At 43.5% G+C, this 24,265-nt stretch overlaps 1 protein-coding gene, 2 non-coding genes and 1 pseudogene across 6 annotated transcripts in view; 1 reads left to right on the top strand and 3 right to left on the bottom strand.

Annotated features, from left to right (window-relative positions):
• Positions 1–4,683: 4,683 nt before the first annotated feature.
• Positions 4,684–24,265, bottom strand: part of PASD1 (PAS domain containing repressor 1) — a 140,514-nt gene continuing 120,932 nt past the window's right edge. For all 4 annotated transcript variants that reach the window (XM_077146658.1, XM_077146657.1, XM_077146660.1 and 1 more), the window contains exons 10-17: positions 21,606–21,666; positions 17,619–17,748; positions 10,810–10,910; positions 8,430–8,612; positions 7,970–8,152; positions 7,365–7,669; positions 5,949–6,186; positions 4,684–4,879 (exon numbers count right to left, since the gene is read on the bottom strand). In XM_077146658.1, coding sequence (XP_077002773.1) covers positions 4,736–4,879; positions 5,949–6,186; positions 7,365–7,669; positions 7,970–8,152; positions 8,430–8,612; positions 10,810–10,910; positions 17,619–17,748; positions 21,606–21,666 — 1,345 coding nt within the window. In that variant the 3' untranslated portion in view covers positions 4,684–4,735. The remainder of the gene's footprint in view (positions 4,880–5,948; positions 6,187–7,364; positions 7,670–7,969; positions 8,153–8,429; positions 8,613–10,809; positions 10,911–17,618; positions 17,749–21,605; positions 21,667–24,265) is intronic.
• LOC143672361 (small nucleolar RNA SNORA7) lies at positions 10,572–10,711 on the top strand. Its single transcript, XR_013169815.1, has one exon. It is a non-coding gene; the product is annotated as a small nucleolar RNA SNORA7 (small nucleolar RNA).
• On the bottom strand, positions 16,160–17,148 carry LOC143670891 (polyadenylate-binding protein 1 pseudogene; annotated as a pseudogene).
• LOC143672281 (U6 spliceosomal RNA) lies at positions 17,149–17,251 on the bottom strand. Its single transcript, XR_013169750.1, has one exon. It is a non-coding gene; the product is annotated as a U6 spliceosomal RNA (small nuclear RNA).

Raw genomic sequence — 24,265 nt, 5'->3', positions numbered from 1 at the left:
CCAAGGTTCTGGAAAGGAAGCTTCCCGTGAGCCTGGCCCTCACCAAGAGAGACGAAGCTCACTTCCCTCTGATTGCTAGGGGGTGATCTTCAGGTGCCTTATGCCTTGCCAGCACTTCTCTCACCTCCCTTTCCCACATGCTGCCTTTGCTGGAACTCATTTATGTTACCCAAACACTTGAAGGTGCTCTTCTAAATGCTGCAATCTGCCTGTCCTGTCCGCTGACCTTTGCCTTTATGCATGTGATAGAATTTGATTCTGCAGGGCGGTGGGGTTTGTTTTATCAACGAGGGACCAGGTGGTTAATTACCTTTGGACCTTCAGGGTCAAGGCCTTCCTCTAGGCTGGAAACATCCTTGGCTCTAGGATGTTCAGGTATCTTGGCAGTGGGCTGTGATGGACAATTCCCGTAAATTCTTGCCTCAAGGGAGCCTCTGCAGAGCTGAATCAGAGCCATCATCAGGAAAGGCGCCAAGCCATGTGCGGGGCTGATGTCTATCCAGAGCCCTCCACCCCTGTGACGTTAGATGAGCAGAGGAAGAGGGCTTGCTTTCCTAGGGCCCAGAGAGGGGTGGCTAGGGAAAGGGGCTACATCTGGGGCCCAGAGATGGCCTGGCCTCTCCCAGGGCAGTTCTCCCAAAAGACCCTAGGGCCTCATTGGCTTGAATTCTCACAAACAGATGAGTTTCTTTTGGGAAGCATTTTCCAGGTCACTGCTAAGTATCTAGGTTAAAAAAGATGTTTCTTTGCACATTTGCAGAGGGGAAGTATGGTGCTATGGGGCCTCTGGGATCTGCCACAATCTCTGTCTGCTGGAGCTCAGTAGGGAGGCTCTGGGAAAGGTTGGAAATGCAGAGATGGAGGGGCGTGGCAGAGATATGGGATAGTGACAAATGGATGGGGACAGTCAAGCCCTGGGTTTGTGTCAAAACCAACAGCTCAGTGAGTATGAAGGGAGAAGGATACTGCTTCAGAGGACTGGGGAGTCTGGCAATCACCCAGGTTCTGAGAGGGTTGAGCATGTGCCCCAGAGATGGCAGAGAGATCGGGTGCTGTCCTGATGCTTGGAGAAGATGAAACCAAGTAAAAGATTGTCCTCCCAACGATCTCCAGTGTTGCAACCTTGACCCCAACGTTTGCAGAGAGCAGGGCCACTGTGTAAGCCCTTGGAAAGGGTGGGACTGACACTTTCTAAAGCCTCGAGGATGATAAATGACTCTCAGATTTTGAAATCTGATGGAGTTTGCCATGTAGGTTTCTGGAACTGTTCGGGCCCAGTGACCCCTGCGTTCCTTCCAATTTCTCTCTATGGAAATGGGAACATGTATTCTATGACTGGTCCTCCTTTGTATATTGGCAGCAGATAACTTATTTTGAATTCCACAAGACCATAGCCAGAAGATAATTTTGCCTTAAGAAAGACCATGACTGTAACTAACTGATGATATTTTGTACTGGTTTTCAGTTGGTATTGCATTTGTATTGTTACTGAAGTATTTTAAGGCTTTTGTAATATTGTGATGGAATGAATGTATCTTGTATATGGAAAGAACATGTCTTTTTGAGGTTCAGAGAGTGGAATGTGTTGGTTTGAAATTGTTATGTACCCCAGAATGGCCATGGCTTCTTTCCTAATTCAATCATGTGGGGGAAGACCTATTGTTTAGGGTGGAAAGTTTGACTAGATTGTTTCCATGGTGATGTGACATGCCCAACTGTGCATGTGGCCTTCTGATTAGATGGGGTTGTGACCATCCATTCAAGGTGGGACTTGTTTAGTTTACCGGAGTCTATACAAGAGATCACAGAAAGGGAAAGATCTCAGAATTAACACAGACACTTGGAGAACAGGTGCTTCAGAGCCAACAGAGATGCACACATTTGGAGATGACTGGAGTGCCACCAGAAAGAGAAGACACCTAGGCATGGACATTTGGAGATGGAGAGCCCAGCAGACATCGCAATGTGCCTTCCCATGAAATGGTAAGCAAGCCAGAACCCAGAATTGCATCCCAGAGGAGCTAAACGAAGACCCACAGATACTTAAAGAGGAAACCACTGGCATCAGAAGCTGGAAGCAATGGGACTGGGAACAAGGACCAGCAGGCACCAGTCACATGCCTTCCTAGGTGACAGACATCAGCCTTCCTTGAGTCAAGGTTTCTTTTCCTGGATGCCTTAGTTTGGACATTTTTATGGCCTTAGAACTGTAAACTTGTAACAATAAATCTCTTTTATAAAAGCCATTCCATTTCTGGTATATTGCATTCTGGAAGCATTAACAAACCGAAACACCCATCAAAACAGAAAAAACATCCCAATTGTTTAATAGCCCATAGGGGATATTTACTCAAGTCCTAGCTGGAAAACCACAGTTTTCATGGAGGTTGGTGGGATAGGTTTTGAGAGTCAGGGGTGGTGCTTCTTGAGGTCTTGGCCAGTCCCAGGTCTGGGAGGAACCGCACTCTCCTTCCCCCCATTCCCCTCAGCCCAGTCTTTCTCCCTCCCAGAGCACCAACAGGCACATGAGAACTTTCTAATGGGGTCCAGGAAGAACGTAGACCGGGGCTGGGAGTCATAATAACAATCCTCCTTCTTGAGTATAAAATGCATTGGAAAATAGGCACACACATTAATTTTTGATGCCATCAAAAACAAATGAATATGCAGCTGGGAGTCTGGGTGTGGGACACTGTGTAGCCAGGTCCTACTCTATGTGGGTCATGCCACCCCCTGGGCCTGGAAGCTCTTCCCAATTTGGCACTTGGGGCACATCTGCCACATTCTTCTTTCCCATACAGGTGAAGCCAATCAAAGCCAAGGGGAAGCCCCAAACCCTGCTGGAGGGATAAATGAATCCAAACCCAACACTGAGTCACTTGACTGCTTCAGCCAGGCAGAAAAGTGCACGAGAGTAGATGGGCAGGTGAGGCCCACTTGGAATCTCTAGCCTGCTGGAGGCTCCCGGATCTACCCAAGGCTCTGGGCCCCTCTGGTCCTTTCTTCTGGGCAGTACCCACTTTGCTCAGGGCAGGGGGCTGCCCAGGATGGATGCTGGCACTGAGGAGAGCCAGACAGCTAGGGCTGGAGTGCTGGGGGGGTCTGGGGGCCAGGCCTGCTGCATACTGGATCCTCCTGACCTGGGAGACTGCCAGACCTTTGGCTACTGGAGGAAGAGACTATCTCCCTCAGCTCTCTCCCCCATACTGAACTGAGCTGGTATGAGTTGTGTAGTGTATGTGTGTAACATGTGAGACCTGGGTAAAGGGTGAGGGACAGAAAATCTCTGTTCTGGGTAGTGTCAGCTGCAGCGTCCTTTTGAAGATTTCTCTGGCAAAACTGCAGAAATATTTCTCCAATGTGGTATGGTCTACAAAGTCCCCCAGCCCCACCCCATTCCCCAGCCCTCGGAGTGTTGAGCACACACACCAGGAGCAGCCACAGGCATTTCTGGATTGAGCTGGGGCCCAGAGCTTGTCCATGGCCGGTCTTCTTGACCCAGGTCATGTGTAGACTTCTCTCATGCCCTGGAGAGGCTGGCACAGGCTCCGCAGCTCCTCTCACAACTTACAGAGCTCAAACCACCCTCTCCCTTGTGCTGGCGGCTCTCTACCTGGCTAGAATAATCAGGAACCCCTCTGGGGCGGGGAGAATAGGGGTTTGTGCAAACTGACTGCCAAGTCTAAGGTCTCGACCAGGAGCAAGCCAGAAGGGGTCTTCAAATCATACCACAGACCCCTCAAGGCAAGGATTTTCCTGGGACTTTGTAAGCAGCAGCTGAGAATGAGCTCAGCATGGTTTGCAGTTAGTGATACACAAAAGCAATGTGCAGCCAGAGGAACTAACCGGGGGCACTGGACCCAGGGTTTTGGGGTCTCTGTACTCCAGAACTCCTATAGCCCTCGAACGGGTGGTCCTTGGGGCTGCCCCTCTGCCCTCACCCCACAGGAGAAGCTGGGCATTCTCCAGGTAGCATGCTTTCTCCCGCTGTGCTCAGCCCCCTTCCCTCTGAACTTGCCACTGGACACTGTGGGTGCCCAGGCTCACCTCTGAGGCAATGTGCGAGGCATGAACTTTCTCAACCCTCAGCATCAAGGCAGGGGCCAGCAGGCCTTAGTGCCACCAACACAGCCCCTGGACTGGGCAGGTGTGTCATGGAGCTACAGTGTGGACAGTAGTGGAGCAAGTCAGCCCTAAGAGGCCTGTTTTCTGGTGAGTAAAGCACCACTTCTAGGGTCCCACAGTCAGGCATCAATTCGGTGTGAGTTGCAATTAGAACCATTTTTTATTCAACAGTAAAACTATAGAGCAATGTTCCAACTCTGAAATGCCACTGCTGACCTGCTCTCAGGTTTCCACAGAAGGAATTCTATTCCTTCTGGGCTTCCCCAGCAAGACTGTGGAGTAGTCAAGGCTGGGTCACCAAGGGCTGTGTCTCAGAACTCTTGTGGCAGAAGCGGAGGAGCTTCTTACCAGATTCTAACCACTCAGAGCACTTCGTTTTGGCAGAAAGGACGACCCAACTTCTGCAGACGCTCTGCAGCTTCCCCCCGCCTGTGGCAGGCAGAGTACAGCAGTTACACATGACTTCCCAAACCGGGCTATTTGCAAGAAACATTTACAAAGACAACAGGTCTAGAAGAAAAGTTATGCTTCCCCCTTCCCCCTCCCCCCTCCCCCCGCAACTGGAATTCTGCAGCCCAGGCGGCTGCTGCCAGCTGCTCCCCAATGCCTTTTATGGCTGTGCACGAGAAGGGGGCTGCTGTGCCTCCATGTCGGGCTGCTCTGCAGGCAGGAAGATCCCCATCTCATCCGGAGGCTCCACAGCAGGGGCTTGTGGATCTGCACCTTCCTGGGCCACCACGTTGGGAGGCTGTATCTGTAGGGAAAATGGGAGACAAGGGCGAGGTCTTTGCCCCCAGATCCTGGACATGTTTTGCTGCCCTGGGAGGATCCCTTCGCTTCAAGCCAGCAAGCTGCCTGCTAGGTGCTGGTAGAGGGTGGCGCTCACCCATGGCCAGCCAGCATCTTGGGAGCCTGCTCCTGCCAAGCAGGCCTGGCCGAAGTGGTCTTAAAACTTAAGGCTCCCGTGTTCCGTCCGGGTCCGGCCCTGCCCTAACCGGCCCAGCTTCTCTGCCAACACAGCCAGCCAAGATCCCTACCCTTTGACATCACTTTCACTCTGCCTAGACTCAGTCCCTCCCGTGCTTGGAACCCAAAGATGGTGCTATGAAGACTAGGCTGCAGGGCATTTTCTGTACGATAAGAAAGGACTCCTTGGGCTGGGTTTTAAAGGTGGTGTAGGAGTTCAACAAGTAGAGCTCAAGGTTGGCTGTCGGGGAGAAGGCTGAGGGAGCAGCGGGAGCGGAGCTAGGCTGCGGGCAGAAAACCAAGGTTGGTCAAGGACCTGAGGAGAAGAGCCAGGGCAGGGAACTGGGATAGACTGGCGGGGCAGGGGTGCTGGACTGCTAGAAAGCAGTGTGCTCGGCTCTGCCAGGCAGAAGTGGGCAGCCTACGCGACGAGACCAGAGTGCCCAATGACCTTGCAATTCGGTTACCAAGCCTTTCTCTAGGGCCACTCCCTGGCAGCACTGGTGGCCCCAGTTGATCTGTGTATGTGTGTGTGTGTGTGTGTGTGTGTGTGAAAATAATCACATCTTCACCCATTTAAAATATCCAAATCCCTTCACTCTGCCTAAGCTTAGAAGTTTTTTTTTTAATAGCCACCAGCCTTAGTAAGATTTATAAAGCCCTAATGAAAAACACCCTAGGTGACGTCAGTCGGTCACATTGAGTGTCTGTGGTCCTGACAGGGCAGTGCCCCGAAATAGGGCATTTCAGCCAGTCTCCGAGGTGGGGCTATGCCCTGCCAAATACGGGGCATCCTTGCACCCTCTGAATGGACACCAAGCACATTCTACTGAACGTGAGAGTAACCTGTGACCTACCTGGCACCAGCCCACAGGGACGGGGTCTTCCTCTTCATGGGCAGGGCAAGGATCCACTTCGATGTAGACATACTGCTGCGGGTCTGGAGGCTGCTGCCAAAGCTGGATGTAATCCTCTGGACTCTCCAGCACCGGGAGGCTTGAGCCGGACTGCAGGCAAGACTGAATGAGGCTTGCGGAAGGAATTGGCTCAGAGATGGGGTGACAAGCCATAGACTGCGGCTCCTCAGGAAGAAAACTGTGAGAGAAATAACAGACCCTGCCAGCTCAGATGCGCTCTCGCTTACATGGGCCCCACCTCAGTCCGTGCCTCAGGCATAATGGATTTGGGTGACTGGATCAGTAGTCACTTGTTTACCCTCTCCCTTCGGCCCAAAGAAGACTTAAACGTACCAACGTTAAGCGATGGAGAAGCTGAGAGAAATCACAGTGACCTGCCTCAAGTGGTTTTGCTTGCATTACTCGGTCAGTCCCGATGGTGACACAACTGTGACCTCTGTGGCCTTGTGCAAGCCACTTCGCCCACCCCAAAATGCCAATGACTTGCCAATGTCACTAAGCAAATTAGAGATGGAGCGGAGACTGCAAGCCAGATTTCTTCATCCAAATCCAGTGCTCCCTCTCCATTACCCTAATCCGGGAGCTCTGTGATAAAGATTTCCTGAAGGGGGACCTAGGGAGATGCACATTCAACAACCTCCTCTAGGTGAGAAACACAGCACTAACCCACCCTTCCCATCAGGGTCAGTGAATCTAAAGTAAGGCCCAGAAGAAAATCCAGAGAGCTTTTGGTGGCCTCAGAGAGGCGGCATTCAATTGTTCATTCATTCAAAAGTATTCTATTGGGCACCAAGTACATGCTAGGCAATCCCTTCATTTCTGTCCAGAAACTTCTCTTTCTTGCATTTGGGACTGATGACTTCATTACTGAGCAGAAAATGTGTTCATGATCTCATCATGTGCTGATGTGCTCTTGGCCTGCTTGGGTACCAAATGGCAAGCCAGAAACCGTTCTGCCTGCCCCTGCCCTCACACTCATTGTCAAGGCTAAGGAGACTCTTTTGCTTCGTCCTGGGGATGCTAAGAAAGTAACCAGGAGCCCAGGTTTCAGCTGCAGACACGCACGACCTCGCAACAGATCCCCTGGGCTGTGAGACTGGGCTTGGGTGCCTCCAGGTTTGCATGCTAATTCCCCAGCTGGGGCCACCTCAGTCCCAACTCTGGATGCTTAGCAGTGGACTGTGTGCCAGAAGCAGGGTGGCCAGTGGCCACAGGGAAAGATAAATGAGAGTAATCGTTTCTGATGAGGAGGTTGCCGGTGCCCCATGACACCGTACCCATGGTCCCAGGCCGGGAGTGCTGCTACAAGGGGAAAGCACCGACCTGGCCTCTGTCACCATTTCAGGCACAGCTTACCTATGATGCCCCTCTCTGGGGAGCTCAGCCTCTATGCCAGCTACCACCTGGACAGGAAGAAACATGGGCTGGGTCTCCACAAACTGAACTTGGTTGCCGAAGTAGGGCACCGAGAGGTTGTTGTGGGTGGACAGGCATATCTGCAGCGGCTGGCTTCCCATCAGGATGACCTGCTGTGGCTGTTGCTGCTGCTGCTGCTGCTGCTGCTCCTGCTCCTGCAGCTGCTGCTGCTGCTCCTGCAGCTGCTGCTGCTGCTGCTGCTCCTGCAGCTGCTGCTGCTGCTGCTGCTCCTGCAGCTGCTGCGCCTGCATCGAAAGGGTAGCAGTGATGTACCTCAGGGCAAGAGCCACCCCTCAATGTATTTCACACTCCCACTCCACACCCACCAAGCACCAGGCAGCAGTCTCGTTGGGCTGGACGCAACTACCTGCAGTCACACTGTTGCCTGGTGCTTGGGTCAAGTTAGACCAGAATTATTTACTATCTTGGGCAAATGAATCACAGTCAAGTGGACTACCACTGCCCCCTTAGAACCACATGAGTCCAAATCCTCATGAAAATGAAATCCCCATTCAGCTCCGCAGTTAGAATAGGGCTTTCCTTACCTGGACGGAGGCAACGCAAGGCTCCCCATGGAATCTCAAAGAGTGGGGTGCACATGAGTGACAGAAATGTTCATCTTCCTTGAGTTCTGGGTGAACGCTGTGCACCTGCTTAGAGACTTGGTTTTGGGGCACTGTTCCAGAAGCCTGGGGCTGGGAATCGTTCATGTGCAGAGATACGCTGGGCTGTATTTGGAAGGACACAGTATCAAAGGCCACATTTGGGGTCCACACCTCTCCTTAACGGATGGAGGCAAGCCCACGGGAAGCCTTGATTTTATATGAGCTACCTCTACCACTTCCCAGGCCTGGTTGGGGCCATCCTGGGTCCTGTAGCCAAGGGGAAAGGGGCAGAGCCATCAGTCCCCGCAGCAGATCACCCCAAATGTCCCACACCAGCCTGTGAGTGACAGGCCTTACTGACCACCTCTTCCCCCTTCCACCACTTCTGAGGGGCTCTGACCTGAAACTGAGAGTTGTGCACTGTCTGAAGCTGTTCCTTGATCGCCTCCAGTGCCTCCTGCTGGCTTCTTATGCCATCCCGCAGCACCTGAGTCCTCTCTTCCAGCTGCTCCTCAAACTTCTGCATGAGTTTCAGCTCACGGTACTCGATGTAGGATGCAAGTGATGATGAGGGTAGAGATGGCTGTGTGAAGAAATTGCACAGGGTTCATCTTTCGGGACCCAGTTTCCCCAATCCTACCACACTGGGTATTTTTCTTCAAAACTTTGAGAGATGGAGCATGCAAAAAGCAGCGCTCCAATCCTGAGTTCATGCGTATTAGAAAGTTTGGGGGGAAAAAAAAAGAGAAGACTTTTTGAGAATCCAGGAATTCCAGATCAGAAAATTGTGCATGGGATCATTTAGTCTGATTTTTTTCCTTGAAAGAAAGATTAGGAATTAGCCCAGATCACAAAGCACTGTGCACCAGTGAGTCATGCCCTTCTTGGCCCCGTTCACAGTCTTGGTTAGTTACTTACTATTTCCTAACAGTAGATTATGAGATTTCACTCATGTGTAGCATCAATGTTTGAAGAAATCTGTGTTAAATTCGGGGTGGGGGTGGGTATCAAGACCAGAAAGAAGTTTTTGCAAACTACAAGTAACTGCCCAACATTTCTGGAAGCTCATCCTTCCATTTGTTCTTCCGGCTGCATTATGAACCACTGTCCCCGCTGCACGCCGTAACCACAGGGGACAACACACCAGGAAAGCTGAGAGAAGGAGGACAGCACTCGTGCTTGAGGGGGTCTGAAAAAACTTTGTGAAAGGGGTTGTTTGTGTTCGGGCTTAGAAAACTGATACACTTGACCATGCGGAGACAGTGGTTGAGAGAACGCTGTCCCTGGTAGAAGAAACAGCATGAACAAATGCACAGGTTGATCAAAGTAGGGAGAGTGCTGGGAGGCAAAGCAATGCTTTGGCTTGGCCCGAATAGAGAGGACAATGCAAGCCCCATGTGGAGAGGAATTCTTCTTGTCTAATGAACGCCTGCTTTCTTAGAGAAAGAGACCTACAGATACATGGTGACAGGCGGTCATGGGGCAGTTGTCAGTGGATTAAAAACACATGTGTAGTTCAAAATCGAGCCTAATAAGCTCTCTCATGCACAGCTGGATCACACACATTCATTGCTAGTTACATTGGCCCTTTTAAACACAAGCTATATTAAGGTTCAATTATAAATTAATTCCAAGGAGAAGAGAAACCTGCCAACAGTGAAAGATTAGCCACAAATTTCTGGCATAAGAAAAGGACAAGATGGGTTTCCACAGATGTTTTCTTTTAAAAAATTCAAAGAATGTTCCCAGGAGTTAAAAAAATCCCTCCATGGCAAGCAGACCATTTCAAGATGGACAAACTGAGGCTCAGGTGTATTAATTGCCAAAGTCACACTGCTGGGGCCCAACTCAAACAATTGTCTTCTCGCGCTCAGTGCTGTCATTAGATTAGGACACCTTTGCTATTCGGAATAGGAGTGACTCCTATCAGGCTCAGTGACTAATGCACAGCATTCTACAGAACAGACCATAACCTCATTATCTTGGCTGCCAGTCCTGATTTTAATAATCCTGTCTAAAACAAAAGAAGGTCGTCCAAATCTGTGATCACGTACACAAATAATGGGGGTAGAGGAGCTACAGAGTAGTTAATCCAACTGGTTTGATTTGGTTTTGGCTCATACACAGTGTTGTTTGAAGGCTGAACATGTGTAACATTCCGAAATGCATGCTTAAAGCCTAATAAAAATGCCACTGAGGACACCTAGCTGGGGGTGAGGGTGGGCAGGTAGGTGGAGAGGAAAGCTGTCTTCCCTGGAGGTGGCAATGAGAACCAGGGCTCTTAAGGAAGACTGCCTTTTCTTGGTAGTTAAGCATCCCACTCGGCTCAAACTTCCTCTCAAGTGCAAAGTGTTCTGCGATATTTCAAATTAAGATGAGAGGAAGGATTTGGTCTTACAGAACATCCAGCCTGCTTCTCTGCCAGGACCGGCTGGGCTCAGCTGTATTTGATAATCCAGGAAGAAAGAGATGGAAGCACAGTTTAAAAATTAAAGATCACGATTCCTGTAAAGTGTAACTGGGCACAAGAGTAAACAGTCAGAGCCTCCCAGGATAGCGTCTGGAGAATGGCTAGTATTCTACCAGCTTCGGGAATGGGAGGGAAAGCAAGACTAGCAGAGAGGCCCATTCCACTCCCAGCTTACTCGGTAGCTGGTGACTGGAAGATACTCTGCAACAGCGTAAAAAAAAAAAAAAAGAAAAGAAAAAAGAGTAGACAGTCAGGGTCTTTGCGGGTTAGAGGTATAGGCAAACATGCAGAGCAAGACTCTCAGAGGTACCTGAACGCAGGTGCTTGCTGTCACACCGGAGAGATGGGGGGCCTGCTGCCCCAGCCAGCCCATCTGAAGTGTGGCTTCATAGCACTCTAGACACAATGTGACTGAGGAGGAAAGAACAGTAGAATTAATGGCCAAAAAATTACAAGCATAACATGATCAAAGAGATTATACCAGTTTCCATCTGCTTATTTTATTCTATAAATCATAAAAACAGGAGATTCCAGTTTTCCTCCTTTGCAAAACTGAGACGTTCCAGGTACCAAGAGTTATTCAGATTATTAAAATCTGTCAACATTTGAAAATGAAGAAAAGGGAGGGAGTGTTTCACAATCCCTCTTTCCACCCCAGCATGAGCTGGGGCCTGAACCCATTTACCCCAAGTTGGCAGCAAGCTGTTTGTGCCTTTTCACTGTAAAATTCTTTTGGATCTGCTTCTGGAAATCAGGTACCATCCTGCTGATAAAACTAAATTCGACCTTGTCATAAATCACCACTGAACAATTAGGCTCCCCAGAATGTGGCGCTTCAGGATTATATGGACCGTTTGGAGAGAGGTTGCAACAAGGACCCTTCTTCAATAGCCCGGGAAAGCATGGTGGCAAACATAATTAAGATAATGCCATCCATTATCTCTCAACAATTCAATCAACCTAATCCCATGTCCAACGATTACTGGAGTCGGAGGTTGGTCCTTGAGCATCTTAACTGGATGCCTGCCTTATCATTAGACCCATGTCTATATCTGATTTTCATCTTTATACATACCTGGCCCTGTCGTTGATGCCACAGGCACAATATATTAATAAAAGGATTCTGTATTTTTGCATCCCATGCCTAACAAGGCTGTCTTAATTCTTACCTATTGGTTTGCTACCAAAGACTGCTAAGATCTGGTTGGACGGTAAATGAAAGGGCTCTGTGACTCCTACAGCAAGATGCCACAGCTGCTTTGACTCCTCAGAAGTGCCTTGGTGATTCTAGAGCTTGAATGCATTTTTCTTCCCATCACAGCAGAAACCAGTGAGTATGGAGACCTTTCCAAGACAGCTACACTTGCCTAGATGTCTATGATGGGGATAAACTCTAATCAAGTTCATGCTTGTGTTAGATGGTCACCACAACTGCAAGCTTTTGGAGTTTGTTCTTTCAGTAAGGTAGGGAATCAGACACCAAATTTACTCTCCCACTTGAAACACCCAAAGAATAAAAACCAGCTAAAATATGTGAAACAATGGTTTTCAAGAGCTCAGACATCAGAGAATGAAAGAAAATCATCCCAGAAATATAGGAAACAAACAAAGTGATCCTTATGATTGCCAGTTAACAGCTCAAAGAGTTTCCAGGACTTGGGGAAGGGAAGGGGAACTAAGAAAGATCCCTGAATCGAGAAGATGAAGCTGAGAGTCTAGAAGCACCGAAGTGGCTACAGTTGGCAAGATAAAGTACAAGAAAAGAGAGAGTAGCACAGAGAGAAAATGCAAGACACCTGTGGGAAGTCATACTTGAGCATCCAGTTGAGTAATGACTGGTACATGTGTGTGAAGAACAGCCCCTCCCCAAGGCCAGAAGAAAGAACCACCTGGAAGAATCAGAGGAGAAAGGACTAGGTGCTCACGCAGGGTCAAGAATAGTGCTGGTCCCACCAGTCAGACTAGAAGCCCTCATATGTCCTAGGGCACTGGGTAGACTACCCAGGAGGGTCGTGCCTCAGTACTGAGGAATTGTTAGCCCTATGGGGAATGCTGCTCTGCTCCTGCATAACACATCTTAAAAGCAAGATATGAAAAGATCAACCTGTTGCCAAGTAACTTAACTGTATTCCAGAAGAAAGAGAAAGACTATTTAGAAGGATAAAACATCCAGCATTGAATAAAGTAAAATTCACAATACGAGGCATCCAATTAAAGATCACCCAGGCATGACAGGAGGCATTAAAACTGGATGAAAAATAGGAGACTAATTAATCAAATAAAACAGACCCAGAACTGACACAGGTGTTAAAATTAGTAAAGAAGGATATTAAAACAATTATTATAACTATATTCCATATGCTTGAAAACATAACTTCTGATGAAGGTAAAAAGCAATTCAACTGAAATACTGTGGTCTTCCCAAGAAGTTGTGCTATTATATACAATTGGACATCCATATGCATCCTATACAAAAATTAGCTCAAGATGGATCATAGACCTAAATAGAAAACATAAAACTTTAAAATTTCTGGAAGAAAAGCTACATGAATTGGGATTTCACAAATAATTTTTAGATACAACACACAAAACACGATCATAAAAGAAAATTTTTTGATAAACTGGATGGATTTTTTTTCACACAAAAAACTTGTGCTCTCTGAAGGGCACTGTTAAGAGAATGAAAAGACAAGCTACTGAGTGGGAGAAAATATCAGCGAAGCATATAACTGATAAAGAATTTGCATTTCAGATATATAAAGCATCTTCAAAACTCAAGAATTTAAAAACAAAGTATCTAATTTTAAAAATGAGCAGATCTGAACAGACATTTCTCCAAAGAAGATATACAGATATTTTTAAAAGGACACGATAAAATGGTCAGCATCATTTTCATTAAGGAAATGCAAAAATAAAAACACGAAGAGATACCATTAATTACGACAAAAATATCTGACAGTACTAACTGCTGGCAAGGATGTGTAGCAACTAGAACTCCCATGGGTTGCTCATGGAAGTGGCAAAATGATGCAGTCATTTTGTAAAGCAGTTTGGCAGTTTCTAATAAACTTAAATACACACGCAACATATAACACAGGAGGCCCCCTCCTAGGTGAATCCCATTCCCAACTTAAAAACTATGTTCACACAAAAAACACTATGCAAATGTCTATAGAAGCATTAGCACCAAAAAGTGGAAACAACCCAGATCTTCTTCCAAAGGTGATGGATCAAAAAAAAAAAAAAAAAAAAAAAAAACAACTGTGGTACATTCATAAGAAGCAATAGTAGTCAGCAATAAAAAGGAATGAACCATTGACTCATGCAACAACTTGGATGAATTTTAAATGCATTCGGCTAAGTGAAAGAAGCCAGGCCACAAAGGCTAGATAATGTATGATTCCATTTACATGACACTCTGGGAAAGGCAAACCTGTACAGACAGAAAAGTGATCAAGGGTTGCCAAGGGCTTTTGACATTCTATAAAAAGTACCTGACATATACTTTCCTAAAGTGTCAACATCATAAAAGACAAAGAAAGACAGACTGGAGGAAACTCAGGTGACAGGTCAACTAAATTGGGATGAGGGATCCTGAGTTGGATTCTGGATGGACAAGAAAAAAAAATCACACTGATGGGAAAACTGATGGAATCCGAATAGTCTGCAGTTTAGTCACAGGTCTTGCACAAATGTTTATTTCTTAGTTTTGATAACTGTACTATGGTTATGTAAGATGTTACCTGGAGGAAGCTGGGTGAAGGGTATACCATGCAGGAACTTTCTGTACTATGTTTTCCTCTGTCCCATTTTTGCAACTCTTCTTTAAGTCCAAAATTATTTCAAAATAAAAGTTTAAAAAAATAGAAACATCTTGATCAAACAGACTGAACCACGAGAACACCTCCCTCTAGCTCGTTGCAGCTCAGGGTTTCATGCCTTACCATGTGCTATGGACATGAGAAAATTACTCTTCAACCATGGAGCGTAATTTGGAATATCATTTTTTAAATATTCTGGAAAATTCTGGTTTCTAGATGCTTCCAGTGTTTATACCTTTAGCTAAACTGTTCTACTGGATTTCTTTTCCATTATCAGACACTTTCCAGATCAACTGTCTAAATAGTGCCTTTCAAAAGATTTTTTGGAACCAAGCTTTGCAAGTGACACTAAGAATGGAAGGGCTGTTAACGAGAGCATTATAAAGAATAGAGGTTTTACTTCAACACATGCCAACTTCACAATACAAATTATCTATAAAATCAGCCACCTAGAGACCATGATCTGCATTAAGCATACACCACTTCGTACTTCTTCACAGTAGGATCGGGAACTCGCAGTGAGGGTACCTGCAGGGCCAGAGAAAAACGCATAACGCCCAGACCTTCTTTCGTGGAGGAGCGCTGTGCTTTATTCATCACAATACAATGCTGAGAATATGTGAGAAACCTATGTCAACATCAGTAATGCCGGGGATTATAAGAAGAGAAAAGTGTTTACTCTTGAACAAATATCAGGTGTACATGATGCTGGATTTACTTTATGTTTAAAATTTGCATCTGTAGTATATAATTATGGCTGTGAAATATCCTTCAATATTGAAATCATGCAAGAAATTCCACTTGTTTGAGACTAGCCCTTCTCCTCTTGACTCTCATTAAAGCAATTGTTGTAAGACAGTTTTGTTTGCACTGTTGAAGGAATTTATTTTTAAATCAAGAATTTTATAATCCAAATCATGTTTCCTGGCTCAGTTATCAACTCTGCTATCTGAAACAGAAGTGATGTTTTGAGCTATTTTCCACAGTAAAGAATGATAAAATTAAAGACAGGAATGCTTTACATTTGTCAATTTGGTTGAAAGATTCTTATTCCCAGGGACTTTAAAAATTACTTTGTTTTTATATTTTACATTTTTCTTTGTCATTTTGAAATCTATAAATAATCTAGGACTAGCATTATGTTTGCTAGACCTGGCATTTGCTTGGTACATAAGGTTCAAAATTTCCTTTCCATTTAAAATTTATTTTATATTTTCATTTTTCCCCCCAATATTGAAGTTTTTCAATGTTTAGATATTTTTCTTTGCTGAAGCATAAATTTCTTCAGCTATTCAATTTTAAACAGCTGGAAACAGTGGCACTGTTAACTGCTCGCTGTGCAGCCTCTTTAGCCTGGTGGGCTTGTAGTACAGCTACAGCTTCATCATTCTTAAAACAGAGAGGCTTGGGAGACTCAAGCACATGAAGGAAGTTCTGCATTATCAACCACCAACAACGTGCCAGTGATTTTCCAGCAAAGGTAGGGCATGCGGCTTGAATACAGGGAAATAGCCATTCACCCAACATCTGCTTTTACTCTTAAGGAGGGGCAGATGCCAATGCAGAAGCAGAGGTTCCTGGCCTTGTTTGAGAACATCAGGCTGCTGCGTGGTAACTCATGGCTGTGCATTAAGATGTTGTGTGGATTCTGGACTCCCACAGTGTATTCACACTGTGGAATGGTGTGGCAGGATGTGGACTGGAGGCTGTGTTTGATGTATTATCAACATGCTGTGTCGCCATGACTTGTGGAACATGTGAAGAAGTTGGTCTTGCAGTATTAAATGGCTGTCTAGGAGTGGCTGGGCATATCACTGGGCATTTTTGCTATGGATGAGGTCAGGCACCCTGAACAGTCCAGTGAGAACCTGGTCTTAATTGAGCAATTTGGATAGGTGGGTAGTAGGCAGTGTGATTCTGAGCCTTTGGGACAGCTGCCATGAAATCACCTGAAAGAGGAACTGGAAGGTAGGAGTTGAGTACAGCTCTCAGGCTTGCCATTCTCTGCATACTGGTGAGTGAAGTGAGCCTGGCACTCTTCTGTGCATTGAGCTAAAGTTACATACAATGGCTTTCATAAATCTACCATTCATTTCAGTAACTGCTTTAGAGACTTCTGGGGAGGAGAAAGATACAAAACCCAACCCTCCATCATAACCTTTGCACCGGTGGCTGTGCCAAATGGAGAAAACTCTTTCTAGAGATGTGCATTATCAATACCATCAAAACTGTTCACATAAAGGTTAACACATTGGCATCTGGTGATCTTATTTTGCATCATCTGTGCAAATTCGCATAAAATTCCATCTGCTATTCCACTTTTTTCTGAGCTCGACCAATGTAAATTTATTCTCCATCGAGCTCCTTTCCATTCATCTCATCCACAACTTTCTGTGCATCTTCAAGCCTTTTGAAATTCACAAATCAAAAACATTTGAACTTTTCAATTTTGAGTCATTACTCTCACACTTATAGCAGGTCCAAAGAGATCCTTAAGGCACTCATCATCCATGTTTTCTCAAAAATTCTTGATGTAAGCCTTGGTGAACTCTTTTGCCCTACCTCTGAGTTCTGCTTCTTATTCTTTACAAAACCCAAATTGTCCAACAAATACTCTGCAATCATTCTGAAGCTTCCCATTCATTTATTTTTTCAAAAACTCTTTCGGCTGCTACCTGTGTCTCAAAATGCATAAATCCATAACCTTTGATACCATTTTCCTCACAAACCACCTTATGTGAAAGGATATTACCAAAAGCAGAAAATGTATCTTGTGGTGCTTTATTACAAATGGATTTGTCCAAATTTTGAATGAATATGTTGCCCATTAAAATATGGAAAGTGTCACGAATTTGCGTGTCATTCTTGTGCAGGCACCATGTTTATCTTTTCTGTATCATTACAATTTTAGTTTATGTGCTGCTGAAGCACAGTACAGTCTGTAACAAGAGGTTTCTTTTGGAGTGCAACTACTGTGCCATAGCAGAATAGACTGCATAAATATGAAAAAAAAGTGCTATTCCTCTACGGACTGAGATCTAGCACCAATCTTTTGAAGATTAAAATTAAACTGGAGATAATAATGCCATTCTCAAGCACTTGAACCTTTGATGATATCCATTTTACTGCTCTCAAATCACCATCTCAAAAAACTTACGAAAAATTAAGAAAGAATTCACTCTTGTGATCTCACACTCTTATAAATAGAACATGATTTTCATTTGAAAAACTGTAACTATCTTCTAGGCCATTATTTTTCTTCTGGATAGTCCTTATTCAAATACCCCAATGTACGTACCCGGCAAATCAGTGACGTTTTCTCTGGGGGAACTGTATTCATCAGATGACTCAGATTCTTCCTTGATGATAACCTCGTAAATGTCTTCATGTAGTCCATATGGCTCGGACTCTGCCCTGTCATTTTGAATCTATGACATCCCAAAAGAGAAGCAGAAAATGGCATTTCACTTTGGAGTTAAGAGATGACAAACAGCAAGACACATGGGCAGAATGCTGAAAACTTTTATTCATTTCACAGCCCAATTTCTAATACTGCTCCAATCAGTGGAGTAACTAAGACAAAGCCATCAGACATGTCCTTGAAAAATATGGCTGGAAGATAACAGATTATGGGTACCTCATACTAGACGTTGTCAAAACCCAGACTACAAGCACCATATGGATGTACTAAAACACAAGTGTAAGGAAAATGTTTAAAGATCAAAGTTATGCCCTTCCAGAGGTGGAGGTAAAAGTGATGCATGGTAATCAAGGATCGCAATCTATGCATCTTCTATTCCTCATTAGTAGACCCAAATCTGCTGATTCAAGGAGAGGTGTGAAGGCTGTGGGAGAACTGTACCTCCACCAACAGGGCCTTTCTTCCAGAGGTCCTCCACAGGCTTAAGGGAAGGAAAGGCCAACTAGTCGCTGCTTAATAACTACTGCATGTCTTTCGGATAGGTTCATGTTGAAAACATTATTAGAAAAAGTACCTTTATTATAGTAGCAGAGTGGTGGACTGGCCCTTGGAGAGCATCTAGAACAACCTCCTCGTTTGATAGTGTCAAACAGGAGAAGGTCATACAACAAGTTAGGAGGAGACCAAGAGACAGAATCCATTGACTTTAAACCCAGTGCTCCTTTCCCTAACCCAGCCTATTACAATTTAAGCCATTTGCTGCTATACATGTGCACTAAAGGAGTAAGTGTGGATAGAGACTAGACTTACCCAAAGGTAAGAGACTAGGGAGAGAAGAAGAATTGGCAATGGAGACTGAGAAGAGATGACCAGTAAGGTAAAAGATGAGCCAAGTGAAAAGACAAATTCTCCAGGAGGCGGGAATGATGGACAGTGTCAGAAACTGCTAATAGATTAGGTGGAGTGACGACCGAGAAGCTACTGTGAGACTCAGGACCTGGAGGACTTGTCAAGGGAAGTTTTGGTGGAGTCTGGAGGGGTGAGATATACTGACCGATAGAATCATATGGAGTATTCAGAAATAGAGTTTCTCATCTATGGACAATTAATCTTTGGAAATAGGGCCTCTGATCTATGAGATAATTGATCTATGGACAGTTGATCAATTCATCTATGGACAATTGATCAAGCCAACCCATCTGGGCCACAACAGCCTCTTCAATAAATGAGGTTTGAAGAATTGGATATCCATAAGCAAAAGAATGAAAGAGGATCCATATATCACACCCTATACAAAAATTAACTCAAAATGGATCAAAAACCTAAACATTAGAGTTAAGACCTTAAAACTTTTGAAGAAAATGTAGAGAAATATCTTATAAACCTTGTAATAAGAGGTGGTTTTCTAGACCTTACACCCAAAGTACAAACATTGAAGAAAGAAAAAGACAAATAGGATCTTCTCAAAATTAAACACTTTTACCCATCAAAGAGCTTTGTCAGGAAAATAAAAAGGCAGCCTACACAATGAGGGAGACAATATTTGGAAACTACATATCAGATAAGGGTTTAGTATTCAGAATATATAGATTCTTCAACCCAACAACAAAAAGAAAAACAAGCCAATTAAAAAATGGGGAAGACTCCCTCTCACACAGGACATGAATCTCAGGGGTGTGAATTTCCCTGGCAATGTAAGACAGAAAGCCCAGGATAAGCCAGCACCTGGCATCAAGATATTGAGAAAGCCTTCTTGATCAAAAGGGGGAAGAGAGAAATGAGACAAAATACTGTTTCAGTGGCTGAGAGATTTCAAACAGAGTCAAGTAGTTATCTTGGAAGTTATTCTTCTGCATTATATAGATATCCCTTTTTAGTTTATGGTGTATTGGAGTGGCTGGAGGAAAGTACCTGAAACTGTTAAGCCTGTTCCAGTAGCCTTGATTCTTGAAAACGATTTTATAAAGATATAACGTTTACAATGTGAGTATATGATTGTGAAAACTTTGTATCTGATGCTCCTTATATCCAGGGTATGGATGAGTAAGAAATGCAGATAAAAAATAAATACGTAATGGGAGGACAAAAGATAAAATGAATTGGGTAGATGGAAATACCAGTGGTCAATGAGAGGGAGGGGCTAAGGGGATGGTATGTATGAGTTTTTTCTTTTTTCTTTTTATTTCTTTTTCTGGAGTGATGCAAATCTTCTAAAAAAAGATCCTGGTGATGAATACACAACTATGTGATGATATTGTGAGCCACTGATTTTACACCATGTATAGGATGTGTGTTTGTGAAGATTTCTCAATTAAAAAGGGCAAAATACATGAAGAAACACTTTTCAGAAGAAGAAATACAACTGGCTAAAAGGCACATGAAAAATTCTCAACTTCAATGACTATTAGAAAAATGCAAATTGAAAACACAATGAGATATCATCTCACACCCATTAGAATGGCCAATATCAAAAAAACAAAAAACGACAACTGTTGGATAGGATGTGGAGAAAGAGGCACACTTTAGCACTGTTGATGGGAATGTAAAATGGTACAACCCCTCTGGAAGGCAGTGTGGCAGTTCCTCAGGAAGCTAAGTATAGAATTGCCATATGATTCAACAATCCTGTTATTAGATACATATTCAGAGGAGCTGAAGGCAAGGACACAAAAAGACATTTGCATGCCAATGTTTATAGCAGCATTATTTATGACTGCCAAGAGATGGAAACAGCCCATCTGTCCATCAATGGACAAGTAGCTAAACAAGCTGTGGTATATACATACAATGGAATGTTACGCAGCTGTAAAACAAATTGAAGTCATGAAGAATGTAACAACACGGATGAATCTTGAGGACATTATGCTGAGTGAAATTAACCAGAAACAAAAGAACAAATATTAGGCCTCACTAATATGAACTAACATTAATGAGTCAACTTCGAGAGTTAAAATTGAGAACACAGGAGATAGAAGGAGGGTAGATATTGGGTTGGTCTGAAGAAACACACATTGTGCAATAGGATTGTAAAAATTCAGAAATGGATAGCACAATACTATCTGATGGTAGTACAATAATATAAGTACACTGAATGAAGCTGAATTTGAGTATGCTTTAGAGGGACAAGGGCTGGGGACACATATGAAACCAGAAGAAAAGTTAGAGGACAAAGACTGAGATGGTATAACTTAAGAATGCCTACAGTGGACGCTGATGGTGAGTAAATGTACAAATATAAAAATGTTTTTGCATGAGGGAGAACAAATGAATGTCAACCCTGCAAGGTGCTGAAAATGGATGATTTACAGGAAAAAGTACAATCAACACACATTAGGGTTTATAGTCAACATAAACATTGTAATATGCTTTCACTGAATGCAACAAAGGCATTATGCAAAAACTAAATGTCAACAAGTGAGGGGGGATATGGGGGAGGGGTAAGGATTCTTCGTGGAAGAAAAGGAAATGTCTTCACATAGATTATGGTGGCAAAGGCGTGTCTATTTACTGAGGCTGGATTGTATGATGTGCAAATAAAACTGTTTAAAAATGAACAGAAAGGAACAAGTGCTAGAGAACACTTTCATGATGTAATGCATTCTTAATGCAAAATGACTTCGAACAGTGTCTTTAGTAAGCTACTACAAGGACCACTCCAAATATGAATGCTATTGGCTTCTAATAAGAAATTTCAAGAAAACAGCAATTGTGGGACACTACTGACGTGCCATGCCCATAAGGGTTAATTCTCGAAATTAAAACCTTTATATGCTGATGACACCATAATAACCAAAGAATCAACACTACAGGACAGAGGTCCAAGTTTTCATCTATGGCTCCCATTGTATACACGGTGATACCAACATCAGCAGGTCCAACAGGCGGAGTGTCCATTCTTGTATTTCTTCTTTCATCTTGAAGACTTCTACAAGTAGGTGAAAAGAGAGATGGTAAGCATATCTAAGTCCAAATTCTCTATAATGCAATGAAATAGTGTTCATATAAGAAAAATTAGTTGTTTTATTTTTCTTAATACATTATAACATCCATCTTTGATTGATGTCTCACTTATCCTACACAAAGAAAGTTGTTTGCAACATCTTTACAAAATAAATCGTCTGGCTCCTCATTAGAATGAAGCTTGCTGCAGGTCATAGTACCTAATGCCTCTTTTTGACAGTGGTGAGCAAAACAAGCTAAAACAAAAACAAAAACAAAAAAGCAAAGTGCATGGGTGAAGTTCTTTCTCGAGTTTAAACAGACAGCAATGACAAAGAATGCCTTCAGGTCAAATTTAATTTTGTTTCCCGTAATTAGAGAACCTCTCTCCATTCTCAGGTTCATTAACAATTCATTTCTATCAAAATTAGAATTTCCATGCCCAAGGTGAGAATGCAGCTTCATGGAACACTCAAATCTAAATACTAGCTTATTTTTCACCAATTAGGTGGAAGATGAGACAGACAAAGAGAAAGAGAAAGAGAGAATGGATCTTGTTTTTAATATTGAGATACTGCTTCAAGCCTAAAAAAATGTAATACCCGAGAATCTATTATTGAAATAATGCATTTTGTTTTCAAGAGTTTTTCTTTTGTAAACCAAAGAGTGAAACATAGCAACACTCTACAAAATGAAAAAACTGGATTCTGATAAGAAATGTGATTTTAAAAAAAAGACCTCAGAGTAGCAAGATGGTGACAAAATAATATCTGTAAACCTTCCCAATGCATTCAGAACACACGAAATTAACAAAATAACTTGATTATTGTGTATGGTTTCAAAAAGTGGGTACTGTTCCAACTGAGAGAAATTTTCCATCATACAGGTACATTTTACAGGCCCCAGTGAAAATTTCACTTTACTTATATCATTCATTGCTAATGACAGAAAATTAAGAAGAGTTTGAAAAATGCATTTTGAATATTTAAAATACAAACTCTTAAAGACATATTCGTTTACAGCATGAAACAACTTAGTTAATTCAGTCACTTGTGTATAATTGATTGGGCTATAAAATATCTAAGGTCTTTAATAGTGATTTGACTTTCAGTGTGAAATCAATACAAACGGAGTTACCCATAAATTTTCCCGTTTATCATTTAAAATAATATTCTTAATAAAGATAATCTGTTTATTTGTACAATTTTCAGTCTTTGACTGAATTAGAAGTTGTCACTTTCAAGGACAACCTGAGGATTCTATCTGTTCCTCAAAAGCAATTTAATGGCTTCATTCTGGCTTTTAAATAGTAAATGTCTTTATAACGGTGAGAAAAGGCACGGAAATGTATTGCTACCCTGTCTAAGGTGCTTGCTGTGAGCCATATGTGGCTAAATCAAATGATTTTAATTTTAATTAAATGACAAATTTAGTTCCTCAGTCATTGCTGCCACATTTCTAGGGCCCAGTGGCTACATGTGGCTGCTGTACTGAACAGAACAGATCACAAAGCATTTCCATCCCCTCAGAAAGTTCCATTGGACAGCGCTGTATCAAAGGATGCAGTAACGACTTTTACAGGACAAGACACAGACTTTGAGAACAAAATATTCTGAGGCAATTATGCTTTGCTTTCAGTCCACTGACTTGGTTTTCAAAAATGTTAAGTAAAGGGAAGCGAATGTTCCCCCAAATTCTTCAGTGAATTAACATTTCGTGTATCTCTCATCCCACAAACTTGCAGATACCTGGCTGACGATCAGAATGTCGAGGTGACAAATAAGCACAGACAGTTTGGAGAAAAGCATTAAGGAGCATTTCATGCCTAACTAATTGGTGTTATGAAATGCAACAGTGTTAGCAGCAATAGCCACTGTTGACCTTTGGTAAGGAACAGATACAAACAGAACATTCCCTTTCCAAACTGCATCATTTAATTTTCAAAAAGAGAGAAAGAAAATGACCAAAGGGCACTTTGCTGACTGCATTTACACAAAAAGAACGCCCTTCGAATTCAGCAAGGGAAAGTACCTCTGTCTTATTATGTAAAAATCTCAAAATGTTATTCTTAAAATTTAGAGCTTCATAGTTCTTATTCTTTCTCCATTTTAAATTTCTTAGCTTCATTTGGAAAAGTACTCAACACTGTTCAATTACTTTAATGCAAGGCTGTTCTTGGCTGAAAAAAGCATCTACTTCTACTTGCTATATGAATGATGCTGTAAATATGAAAAAGATGTCGAATGAATACTGTCCTTTCAGACATTAATGGAGTACAAACCAAGGTATGTTTTGAACATTTGTGGCAAAGAGTCAGGAAACCGATGATAGAAAAAATAAAATCCTAACTATCTCCCTTGTTTAATTTACAGCTGAGATGATCTAATCTGAAGGGTGGAAGAAAGGAAAACCAGATTTCCCTTCTTGGCTGCAGGTTGTGGCCAAGGTTTAAGGAGCTAATTTTTTAAGATTACGCTAACAAGGCAGGCACAGTGGCTCACTGGCAGAGTTCTCGCCTGCCATGCCAGAGGCCCCAGGTTCGATTCCCGGTGCCTGCACATGCAAAATTAAAAAAAGAGTCCATT

Source organism: Tamandua tetradactyla, chromosome X, assembly GCF_023851605.1.
Source record: "Tamandua tetradactyla isolate mTamTet1 chromosome X, mTamTet1.pri, whole genome shotgun sequence".
NCBI classification, from domain to species: Eukaryota; Metazoa; Chordata; class Mammalia; order Pilosa; family Myrmecophagidae; genus Tamandua; species Tamandua tetradactyla.
The sequence above is the reverse complement of the archived record's forward strand: the minus strand, read 5'-3'. Positions and strand labels throughout refer to the sequence as shown.